This window comes from Oratosquilla oratoria, chromosome 21 (genome assembly GCF_046742065.1).
Source record: "Oratosquilla oratoria isolate Oo_2021 chromosome 21, ASM4674206v1, whole genome shotgun sequence".
NCBI classification, from domain to species: domain Eukaryota; kingdom Metazoa; phylum Arthropoda; class Malacostraca; order Stomatopoda; family Squillidae; genus Oratosquilla; species Oratosquilla oratoria.
In genome coordinates, this window is record NC_134797.1 from 25,530,990 (window position 1) to 25,544,277 (window position 13,288).

General features: G+C 39.2%; 1 protein-coding gene across 5 annotated transcripts in view; it reads right to left on the reverse strand.

The window, feature by feature from the left end:
• Window positions 1-10,208, reverse strand: part of g (adaptor-related protein complex 3, delta 1 subunit-like garnet) — a 98,670-nt gene extending 88,462 nt beyond the window's left edge. For all 5 annotated transcript variants that reach the window (XM_076204547.1, XM_076204545.1, XM_076204543.1 and 2 more), the window contains exon 1: window positions 9,955-10,208. In XM_076204547.1, the coding sequence (XP_076060662.1) occupies window positions 9,955-10,050 (96 nt within the window). In that variant the 5' untranslated portion in view covers window positions 10,051-10,208. The remainder of the gene's footprint in view (window positions 1-9,954) is intronic.
• Between the last annotated feature and the right edge of the window lie 3,080 nt (window positions 10,209-13,288).

The following is a 13,288-nucleotide window of genomic DNA, read 5'->3' on the forward strand; positions in this document are numbered from 1 at the left end:
TGCCGTTGAGCCATATTGTGTATTTACCTAGTTGTACCTAGTTGTATTTTACGGGAAGGGGAGCTATGCTCGTGGGGTCCCGTCTTCATATCTCATTTTATCTAAACTATTTTTAAATTCATGTATTGTTTTTGCACACACCACTTTCTCATCTAACTTGTTCCAACTGTCTATTGCTCTGTGAGGAAAGCTGTTCTTTTTCAAATCTCTTCTATAGTTGTCTTTTTTTATTTTCTTTCCGTGTCCTCTTGTATTTCTGTCATCCCATTTTATCAGATTCTCTCTATCAGTAATTTCTATGCCTTTCATGATTCTGTAAATAGCTATCAAATCTCCTCTCTCTCTTCTTTGCTCTAGTGTCTGTAGTTTAAGTTTTTGTAGTCTGTGTGTGTGTGTGTGTGTGCATACTCAGCCTTCGCCTAAAAAGACACCATTTAATGGATTTAAAATGCAATGAATAATCTGGAGCAACAAAAATATATATATTTTTCAGTTTAAATGTCTCATCCACTAAACATGGTGGATGGAAATGTGGCAATGCCATACAAGAGCTCCTGTTTCCTGAGCTAGGCACTATCAGTGAATCATCACCATGTTTACTCCAATAAATTTATATTTCCATTCTATATATATATTACTTTTATAGAGTACATGTCTTTTTAATTGCCATATAGATTTTACTTAATCTTATGCTTGTTTTTGATAAACCTCAAAGACTTTGGACTACCAGAAATATCAGACTAATATTTTCCCCCTTAGGTCTGTTGAATCAAGGGAAGGATATACACAAGTCACATGTACATATACTTGTTGACCCTATTCCAAAATACATCAGTAAACAGGTCTTTCTGACACATTTCACATTACATTTATTTTTGTCAAATGTTTGTTGCTAAATCTGTCATGCATGCAAACAGCACAATATATACTCCATAAGGGATTTGTGGAAACACCATTCCACCCTAAATGTTCTTCAGTCCAGGAAGACAGGACTGCTCAGCCAGACAATCCAGGGAATGATAACAACAACAACAAATATTTATCAAAAGAACGCTATGAGATGCTAAGCTGTTTATGGCTTAGATCAAATGCCATATTATCACTACCATCATAATCATCATCAATATTTCGAAGGGAGGGGCATAAAAGTCAAGGCATTCCTATTTCATCATAAAAATAATCAAACCTTTTATTAGTTAAGGTCAGGTTAGGATAGGCTGCATTAGATATCTGATGCGGGTATGACTAATTACCCCACCGGACTCCATCGGACCGCACCGGACCCCATCGGACCGCACCGGACCGCACCGGACCTTTATCCAAGCTTATACCTACCCCACCGGAGGTGGAGATTGATCGTTGGTCAAATGGAATGTGTATTTTGGCAGTTTGCCCAGTAGATCGAGTTTCTATCACTCGTCAAGGCATTAATCACAGGGTTTGAAGACATTTATTTCGTCAAGGCCTAAAAACAAAAGCAAGTTTGACCACTCCATTTATTCAAATTAATTACAGGGTTTGAAGATATTTATTTCTTAAGATAATTCGTATTCTATGTATTCCGGTCAAACAATTAAAAGCAAGTTTGACCACTCCATTTATTCACATTAATCACAGGGTTTGAAGATATTTATTTCGTCAAGGCCTAAAAACAATTAAAAGCAAGTTTGACCACTCCATTTATTCGCATTAATTACAGGGTTTGAAGATATTTATTTCTTAAGATGATTCGTATTCTATGTATTCCGGTCGATTCACCTTAAAGTTCGAGGCGAACACGTTTAATTTTGGGTGTGAATGTCTTGGCGTTGACTTTCCTCTTCCGTTGTCCTGGCTTCTTCCCAGCACTTGGTGTATGGGGCACTTGGAGCAGACCATTCGTCGATGTGACCGGGGCGTCCTTCTGTGGGATACTTGCTCTTAAAAATTTCCTGGTTGCTCTGTCCTTCTGTTCCTCGGTCATCGCTGCCCATTTGGCGTAAGGGATGGCATGAGATTGGTAATGTTCAGACAGTCTGTAATTACCGCGTCCAACAAGTGCCCGTTTCACGTCTGTGTACATTGCAGTGATTATGTCATACAGAGTGTCTATGAGTCTGTCTGCCGGTTGTGCCTTCCAGTTTACTGCATTTTTCAAGATGTGGTTCCCTGACTCAGCGTTGTTGTTGGTCCATTTTAGGTCGGCACAGTGGCTTTTGGCGACGTTCTTCCGATGGTCTTCTAAAAGTGGGAGGAGTTGTCGGCTAAGGTAGTTTGCCAGTATGCTTGATTTTTCCTTTATTTCATCCACAAGGGCGTCTGCATTCACCTCAAACTCGATGACATCGTCGAATAACAGTCCCTTTTCTCCAAATATTTTGTTAATAACATCCTGTCTGTCCGTCTTGTCCATGCCAACTTTGTCCTGAATGTAATGAGAAAGATTCTCTTTCAAGTGCCGCGTGCAATAAATCATCTTTGCTTCGGGGAAGGCGCATTTCAGGGCATTTCGAAGAGCTTTTTCGTCATCACTTCCAACGGTCAGGTTGTGCAAGTCAACACTGATTAGCTCACATCGAATCCGAGAAAAAAATTCGTGATAGTCCTTCAGAGTGGACGTCCCGTGTAAAAACATTGGCCCAAAAAATATAGGGTGGTGTTTTGTATCTGTTCTGATGACTGCGCGATTCTTAAATGTTGTAGTCGTGACAAACACCTCTCCCAAATTAAAAGTTCTGTCTACCCCAAGGACACTTCCTCCAGTACAACAGAAGCGCTTCAGGTCCTCAACTTGATCATCGGTATACAGTATTATGCATGGAACCTTGTTTTTTGAATGCGTTACGCCTTGAACAAATGGGTGGTTTTGAGTCATGTTGGTCGCTTTCAGGATATGATCCGCAAAATTCTTTCTGTATTCCTTGTCTTGATCCTTCTCTGGTCGTTCTTTCCTTTTGTCATGATATTTCTTATTTCGTACCTGTTTGGAGTCTCGTGGTGCATCCTCTAATGGTCCTTCGATGAGTAACCTGTTGTAAACGGTCATAACTGGGTTGGATTTTGCTAACTCTCCTATGGTTTGAAGCACGTGTCCCGGTGTCCTTTGATAGTCATCCGTAGCGGTTTTGCAGTTACCATGTGGTTGAAGGCCAGGGTGTTTTCCAACGTATTCTACAAGTGCTATCGGCTTTTTTTCACAAAAATTTGGTGGCGACTTGGTGACAATTGTGACTCTCCTCTTGAAAGTGGCGTCCTTCTTCAGTTTGTTATATAGTCTATAGACTTCGAAGATCTCATCCTCAGATGGCTGTGGTTGTAATGGGACATAGACTCTTTTCTTGCTGATCATCTTTTCGTAACAATATGCACCATCACTTTGATACAGTCGGCGTAGTTTCTCTTGCTCTATCAAATGAGGTACCGTTGTACAGTTGCCACTGCTGCTAAGCCAGACCCCACAGTCGTCATGGTACTCATAACGTCGTCCCTTTTCCTTTCTTTCTTGATTTTCCCTGTTGCAAACAATGAAATAGGAATTGTCCTTGTTACCCAATGGGATACCTGACAGCGGGGAGGACGCATTGCGAAAAACCTCTGCGACACGTTCCGTGGACATGAATGTGCAGTCGGGGACCCTCCCGCGATTTTCTTCACTCGCCAAAGTTGGTTCCGCAGTTTTGTCCTCGGACTTTCCGCCAGAATCACTAACGTCATGAGGTAAGTTGCTGTCGTCTATAGTAACTACTTCTGGCACAGGGCTTGGTGGCGAACGTTTGAAAAGTGGAACGAAGTGGTTTGGAGAAAACTGCCTGACCGAGGTGGGCGTGAGCAACTGTGACCACATCAAAACCACGCGGGGTTCTTTCGTCTTTGAAACTCCTCTTCCGCAGCATTTTCTTGAAAAGGGTTCGGCGAGAAACTCATTCGCGGTTACGGGAGGGTAGTAAGACCTTATAGGATGACCTATCACTGAACTCAAAGCGTAAATGTGCGTCATCTCTGAATAGCGTCCTGTCTCCCGTACGGCAGCCAATATGTCCTCGTACATTCCTGTCAAGATGCGGTCATCATGAATGAAGTCTTTGAAGTCCTCATGCTGTCTGTCATACGTCGCCCGGTTCTCCATTATCTCTAGTGCTGTTAATAAACGTAGCAAAATGTGGTAGGTCTCACACCCGTACAATGCCAAGGAAACAGCCCGATACAAACAATTTCCGTCCCCTCCAACTGCCTTGGGTACATAATCTTGCAGCACAATTGGATGGAACAAGTCCAGGATTCTGGCAGATACCTGGTCTGTTTTGGTGCCAATCGTTATGTCTGAAGTCGGTCGAGGCAATTCCACACCGTACGTCTTCAAAAGTAAACGAGCAGATTCCGTCACGTGGTCATAGCCGGTCCGCAGCAATTTCAACACAACATCCAGATCGATATCTCCATCATCAAAGATGCACGTGGGGCAGATAAAAAGGAGATCAGTCTTGTCCCATTCTTTGAGAAGTGTCTGCGTCATGGGCACACAACCGGCGTGAGTCCAGGATTTACAAACGTCACAGGCGATACAGGGTCTCTTCTTACACGTCAAACTACATTTGGAACACGGGTACTGGACTTTCCTTCCTCCACGAGACATGGTTCAACTTTCTGACAGAAAACAACTCAATTATGCGAAAACAAAATGAAGGTGCAAAATTATGACAAAGCAACCAAATTATAAATGCAAAATCAAACCTGACTCCAATCCAAGCAGTGGTCGTTTATATCGGAGAAGCTGAAAATCGGTCTTTCTTCGAAGAAATCGAGAGTGAGAATGAGAAAAGACAGTTTCCGGGCCTTTATATACATGGACTGAGACACCTCAGCTTGGATACCTAACCCAGTGGTATAAAATTTGGCTCATATTGAATATTAACTGAGATAAAAGTCACTGTTAACTGACCGGCCAAATTAAATCAAATGGAATGTGTATTTTGACAGTTTGACCAGTGGTATAAAATTTGGCTCATTGAATATTTACTGAGATAAAAGTCATTGTTAACTGACCGGCCAAATTAAATCAACAAGGTAAAACCTACCCCACCGGAGGTGGAGATTGATCGTTGGTCAAATGGAATATGTATTTTGACAGTTTGACCAGTGGTATAAAATTTGGCTCATATTGAATATTAACTGAGATAAAAGTCACTGTTAACTGACCGGCCAAATTAAATCAACAAGCTAAAACCTACCCCACCGGAGGTGAAGATTGATCGTTGGTCAAATGGAATGTGCATTTTGACAGTTTGACCAGTGGTATAAAATTTGTCTCATATTGAATATTAACAGAGATAAAAGTCACTGTTAACTGACCGGCCAAATTTAATCAACAAGCTACAACCTACCCCACCGGAGGTGGAGATTGATCGTTGGTCAAATGGAATGTGCATTTTGACAGTTTGACCAGTGGTATAAAATTTGTCTCATATTGAATATTTACTGAGATAAAAGTCACTGTTAACTGACCGGCCAAATTAAATCAACAAGGTAAAACCTACCCCACCGGAGGTGGAGATTGAATGTGTATTTTGACAGTTTGACCAGTGGTATAAAATTTGGCTCATTGAATATTTACTGAGATAAAAGTCATTGTTAACTGACCGGCCAAATTAAATCAACAAGGTAAAACCTACCCCACCGGAGGTGGAGATTGATCGTTGGTCAAATGGAATATGTATTTTGACAGTTTGACCAGTGGTATAAAATTTGGCTCATATTGAATATTAACTGAGATAAAAGTCACTGTTAACTGACCGGCCAAATTAAATCAACAAGCTAAAACCTACCCCACCGGAGGTGAAGATTGATCGTTGGTCAAATGGAATGTGCATTTTGACAGTTTGACCAGTGGTATAAAATTTGTCTCATATTGAATATTAACAGAGATAAAAGTCACTGTTAACTGACCGGCCAAATTTAATCAACAAGCTACAACCTACCCCACCGGAGGTGGAGATTGATCGTTGGTCAAATGGAATGTGCATTTTGACAGTTTGACCAGTGGTATAAAATTTGTCTCATATTGAATATTTACTGAGATAAAAGTCACTGTTAACTGACCGGCCAAATTAAATCAACAAGGTAAAACCTACCCCACCGGAGGTGGAGATTGATCGTTGGTCAAATGGAATATGTATTTTGACAGTTTGACCAGTGGTATAAAATTTGTCTCATATTGAATATTAACTGAGATAAAAGTCACTGTTAACTGACCGGCCAAATTTAATCAACAAGCTAAAACCTACCCCACCGGAGGTGGAGATTGATCGTTGGTCAAATGGAATATGTATTTTGACAGTTTGACCAGTGGTATAAAATTTGTCTCATATTGAATATTAACTGAGATAAAAGTCACTGTTAACTGACCGGCCAAATTTAATCAACAAGCTAAAACCTACCCCACCGGAGGTGGAGATTGATCGTTGGTCAAATGGAATGTGTATTTTGACAGTTTGACCAGTGGTATAAAATTTGGCTCATATTGAATATTTACTGAGATAAAAGTCACTGTTAACTGACCGGCCAAATTTAATCAACAAGCTAAAACCTACCCCACCGGAGGTGGAGATTGATCGTTGGTCAAATGGAATGTGCATTTTGACAGTTTGACCAGTGGTATAAAATTTGTCTCATATTGAATATTAACTGAGATAAAAGTCACTGTTAACTGACCGGCCAAATTAAATCAACAAGCTAAAACCTACCCCACCGGAGGTGGAGATTGATCGTTGGTCAAATGGAATGTGCATTTTGACAGTTTGACCAGTGGTATAAAATTTGTCTCATATTGAATATTAACTGAGATAAAAGTCACTGTTAACTGACCGGCCAAATTTAATCAACAAGCTAAAACCTACCCCACCGGAGGTGGAGATTGATCGTTGGTCAAATGGAATATGTATTTTGACAGTTTGACCAGTGGTATAAAATTTGTCTCATATTGAATATTAACTGAGATAAAAGTCAATGTTAACTGACAGGCCAAATTAAATCAACAAGGTAAAACCTACCCCACCGGAGGTGGAGATTGATCGTTGGTCAAATGGAATATGTATTTTGACAGTTTGACCAGTGGTATAAAATTTGGCTCATATTGAATATTTACTGAGATAAAAGTCACTGTTAACTGACCGGCCAAATTTAATCAACAAGCTAAAACCTACCCCACCGGAGGTGGAGATTGATCGTTGGTCAAATGGAATGTGTATTTTGACAGTTTGACCAGTGGTATAAAATTTGGCTCATATTGAATATTAACTGAGATAAAAGTCACTGTTAACTGACCGGCCAAATTAAATCAACAAGCTAAAACCTACCCCACCGGAGGTGGAGATTGATCGTTGGTCAAATGGAATGTGTATTTTGACAGTTTGACCAGTGGTATAAAATTTGGCTCATATTGAATATTAACTGAGATAAAAGTCACTGTTAACTGACCGGCCAAATTAAATCAACAAGCTAAAACCTACCCCACCGGAGGTGGAGATTGATCGTTGGTCAAATGAAATATGTATTTTGACAGTTTGACCAGTGGTATAAAATTTGTATCAAATTTAATATTAACGTAGATTATAGTCACTGTTAACTGACCGGCCAAATTAAATCAACAAGGTAAAACCAACCCCACCGGAGGTGGAGATTGATCGTTGGTCAAATGGAATGTGTATTTTGACAGTTTGACCAGTGGTATAAAATTTGGCTCATATTGAATATTAACTGAGATAAAAGTCACTGTTAACTGACCGGCCAAATTTAATCAACAAGGTAAAACCTACCCCACCGGAGGTGGAGATTGATCGTTGGTCAAATGGAATGTGCATTTTGACAGTTTGACCAGTGGTATAAAATTTGTCTCATATTGAATATTAACTGAGATAAAAGTCACTGTTAACTGACCGGCCAAATTAAATCAACAAGCTAAAACCTACCCCACCGGAGGTGGAGATTGATCGTTGGTCAAATGGAATGTGCATTTTGACAGTTTGACCAGTGGTATAAAATTTGTCTCATATTGAATATTAACTGAGATAAAAGTCACTGTTAACTGACCGGCTAAATTAAATTGATCGTTGGTCAAATGGAATGTGTATTTTGACAGTTTGACCAGTGGTATAAAATTTGGCTCATATTGAATATTTACTGAGATAAAAGTCACTGTTAACTGACCGGCCAAATTTAATCAACAAGGTAAAACCTACCCCACCGGAGGTGGAGATTGATCGTTGGTCAAATGGAATATGTATTTTGACAGTTTGACCAGTGGTATAAAATTTGTCTCATATTGAATATTAACAGAGATAAAAGTCACTGTTAACTGACCGGCCAAATTTAATCAACAAGGTAAAACCTACCCCACCGGAGGTGGAGATTGATCGTTGGTCAAATGGAATGTGCATTTTGACAGTTTGACCAGTGGTATAAAATTTGGCTCATACCTACCCCACCGGACCAGTTAACTGAATAACATTCAAGTGAGGACGTTCTGGGGTAAAAGGGGCAAGGTCACAGGCTGTTAATTGACCAATTGACTGAATGAAGTTCAAGCAAGTGACGTTCTGAGATAAAAGTCAGTGAAAGTGGCAATATGGCACCGTTTATTGAATATTAACCGAGATAAAAGTCACTGTTAACAGACCGGCCAAATTAAACAAATGGTTAAGTGACGTTCAGAGATGAAATAAAACGAAGTGATTATTCGCCCGTATACAGTCGAACAGTGCCTATTTTTATTGTTATTCCACCGTCAGTATACGGTTGTCCAAGAACAATGATTAGAGAGGTTGAGATTTCACTACGTAAACGAAAACGAATACTAAGTAAAATGTACAAGGTCACGTGAACTATCAGAATCAGATAAATGTTTATTGTTCCGTATAAAACATTGATGTACAAAATACACATTCCATGCTAAACTACGATCAATCTCAACCTCCGGTGGGGTAGATATAAGCTTGGATAAAGGTCCGGTGCGGTCCGGTGCGGTCCGATGGAGTCCGGTGCGGTCCGATGGGGTCCGGTGCGGTCCGATGGAGTCCGGTGGGGTAATTAGTCATACCGCTGCATTAGATATCTGATGCTATGTTCAAAATTTGAGTTCTGACAAAAAACAACAAATTACAATACCAGCACTATGACATGGTGTACTTCTTACATAATAAGAGCAATGTAATAATCTTAATTCATTCTTACAATCTTAACTTCTCTATGCAAGTACTTAAACATGCAAAAGTTGTAATGTATTCAATAAATTATCAGAACAACAGAGTATAATTTTCCAATAAGTGCATTTTTCTTAACTTGTATTAACTAATTTGAACTTTAAGTTGGCAGTTCATTTTGGTGTGTTTGGCACTAGATGGGGGTGTGTGTGTTATTGGACACCATACAGTGGCCAAAACAAGGGAGGTGGGTGCTCTTTGCTATTCTAATTCCAACAGCAATTATCTTTATACATTTACCACTGGAGGGGTGCAAGAGGACACTGTTTATGCAAATGGGTACTCCAATATTACTATGCTAGCTTGAACACACACCATACAATCTCCTGATGCTAATTTTAATTTGGAAGTATACCCAAGCATATCAAGCACTGACTGGTATGACCCCTTCATAATTATATTGATTAGCACTGCACTCTTACTCTAATATACTCCATAACACTTGCAATCTAATATTTTGCATTACAATTAGAATTTTCATACATTATTTTCAATGATGTACCCTCATCTTTCCTCTGATCCAAGTACAAAACATGAAAAGGGTGTATACTCATGATTCTGGTAAAAAGTTAATCATCATGCAATAGTTTTACTCGAATAAGCAAAGATTCACATCAACATTTACGTACTAGAATCCTCCTACTACGCAATCCTGAAATGAATTATCACATATCAAGGTCTGCAAAGTGCACGATATCATATGATTAATTGTTTCACCCACCTCATTATCTTTATTATTCCTTATGCCTCGAACTAGGTCTGTCAGGTTCTTGTCAAACATACGTTCTAGATTACCCTTAACTTTCCTCAACGCCATTTTTGCTGTGAACAGAAAGCACACAAATGTGCCTCTTTAACGTACAGTTAAACTCATAAATCAACTATGGCGAAAAAGACTTAGTTGATATCAACTTCATAGTTGACACTTCAACAAAACATCTGTTTTCACTGATTCGGCACAGGTAGTAGGATAGATCACGTGACCAAAACTACCCTTACGTTGCAAACTCATTATAGTTGTAAGGCTGTCTAGAAACAAAAAAGGGGTCACAGTTTTATTTTAAAATATGCATTTTTTTAAACAATAACTAAAAATAAATATACATTCTTGTTACATATAAGTTATATACATAATAACATAAGTGACAAATTATAATCTAAAATATTGCTCTTAATTCGTATTTTTTATTATAATCAAATTTAGTATTAGTGACACTATCATTGTTCCTACTTATATGTATATATATCGAGTAAAACAACACAGGCAGTGGCAAATACCACAATAAACAATGAAGTTTACTCTACACATGGCTACGTACGTGCAGGAATTAGTTTTTTCGCTCACCAATAGAGTGCGCAGCTGTTGTAGTATAAATGTAGTTTGTCTTATTTTTACTTGTAAGTAGATTAAGGAATAATAAGGCATCATATACTTAGTTGTCTCGCTTTTATGGTATTTGGAATTGGTCATGATATCCACATACCTATGTAAGTTGTAACCTCTTTTCTTTATAAAATATTTACCACAAGCATGACCCAAGGTATACACAGTACTGCCATCCAAACGGAAGTTATCTGAAGTTGTACATTTTTTAAGAAAAACTCGCTCAGATCCCCTGAATTAGATCCATAAGCTTGACTTCAGTCTGCTGTAAGAATCTAGAAAGAACAGTAGCTGATTACATTTATGGCTATCTTGAAAACAAAAACACACTGTCCAGCGACCAGTATGGTTTTAGACGTGGCAGGACAGTGGACGGTCAGCTACTATAAGCAATTCACTCAAATAATCTCAGTCGATTCTGCATTTTCGGTTGGCAGACCTTCTCACCTATCCCCCTCTAGTGCTGGTCAAATACCGCTAATTTCAGTATCGGATTTACCGGTAAAAACAATGCCGTTACCGAGATTACCTGTACTTTACCGGTAAAAGACTCGTGAGGCAGTAGACGACGTCCCAAGTTCGAGTCGCCTTTATGACTTAAATCTTTGAAGAAATTTCATCCTACTTTGGTGTGAAGTCACAACTCGGGTTTTGTAACGTCGTCACTATAAAAATCCTGCCTGCATCACGAACGGGCGAGGGAAGAAAAAAAGTCCTAAAGACTATAAACTAACCGAGCAAGTGGGTCTGCCCCACATCTACCATAACTTTTACTTCCTTCCATTTCAATCTTTCCTTCCACTAAACCCCCAGATCCCCCCTCCCTCACTCTCCCCCATCTTATCTATCCTGCCCTCTAACTAACGGGCGAGGGAAACACCAACCTACCCCACATGCCTACCGGTGCTATAGGCAAAATGTAAATGTATAAATATATTGCATGCAGGATTCGAACCCGCTGTACTCGGCGGGTTCGAATCCTGCATGCAACTGTCACAAAAAAATTATCGGTTCGATATATATATATATATACATTTATATACATATATATATATATATATAAATATATATATATATATATATGAGAAATTCGCTAGTAAACAGCGACATCAATCAGACAATCTCCATGACCGTCGCGCAGAGGATTCGAACTCGCTGCTTCTGGACCCAAGAGAGGATCTATAACACCCGCCCTAGACCACTGACGATATAAAACCGTATGAACTCAGAACCTACCTGCTTCCCGAGATTGGGGAGGGCGCTAACTGCTCCCCCATATAACCCCTATTTCACCATACGAGTGCGATTGGCCGTATGGTGAAATGGGGGTTATATGGGGGAGCAGTTAGCGCCCTCCCAATCTCGGGAAGCAGATAGGTTTTGAGGTCATAAGGTTTTATATCGTCAGTGGTCGAGTGGTCTAAGGCGAGGTGTTATGGAGCCTCTCTTGGGTCCGGAAACAGCGGGTTCGAATCCTCTGCGCGACGGTCATGGAGATTATCATATATATATATATATATATATATATATATATATATATATATATATATATATATATATATGGGTCTTTTCCGTTTGGCTACACGCGGAATTTTTCGATGAAACTCACAATTAATATATTTTCGTATTTTATTTATTTATTTTTATTTGTCTATTATTATTATCATTCTTATTTATTTTTTCTTTGTTAAAGAAAGTGCCGAAAAACGGTTTTAAATGGGAGCTAGTTAACATTGCGCGGGACAGTCTTAACGGTAAATATATTACCAGCAACGCTTAATGGTAAAATTTTACCGAGAACTTAGCGATACATACTCGCTTAATGGTAAAAGTTTACCGGTGAATTAGCGGGACACTGGTCCCGTCAGTACCACCAAGCTGAGACGCGCTTACCGAGACCTTAGCGGTACATACTCGCTTATGGTAAATGTTTACCGGTGAATTAGCGGGACACTGATCCCGTCAGTACCACCAAGCCGAGACGCGCTTACCGAGACCTTAGCGGTACATACTCGCTTATGGTAAATGTTTACCGGTGAATTAGCGGGACACTGATCCCGTCAGTACCACCAAGCCGAGACGCGCTTACCGAGACCTTAGTGGTACATACTCGCTTAAGGGCACCCTGCTCAAGTGAATGAGTTTCTTTTTACAAAGAAGACTGATGCAGGTACATCAGGTGTAATGAGCAGCACTAGAGAAGTTACTAGTGGAGTTCCCCAGGGCTCCGTGTTGGGTCCATTATTTTTCTTGGAGTATGTGAACTATTTCCCTTCATCCATCATTAACAATTGTAAGATTTTTGCTGATGATCTTAAATTATACATAAATATTTCCTCATCTCCATCTTTGTTGCTAATTCTTGGGGGCTCGATCTAAACAGGGACAAGTGTGTATCATTAAGATTCCAGTCCGGTTCAGTTAACTGTCAGGAATTGGATCTTTTATCTGGCTACTTTCTAATATATATATATATATATATATATATATATATATATATATATATATATATATATATATATATATATATGCAACAGTAATCACAAAAAACACCTCGTGGTTACAAGCAATATATATATATATATATATATGTATATATATATATATATATATATATATATATATATATATTGCTGTATCATTAGTAAGCTCTCACAGAGACCTAGGTGTC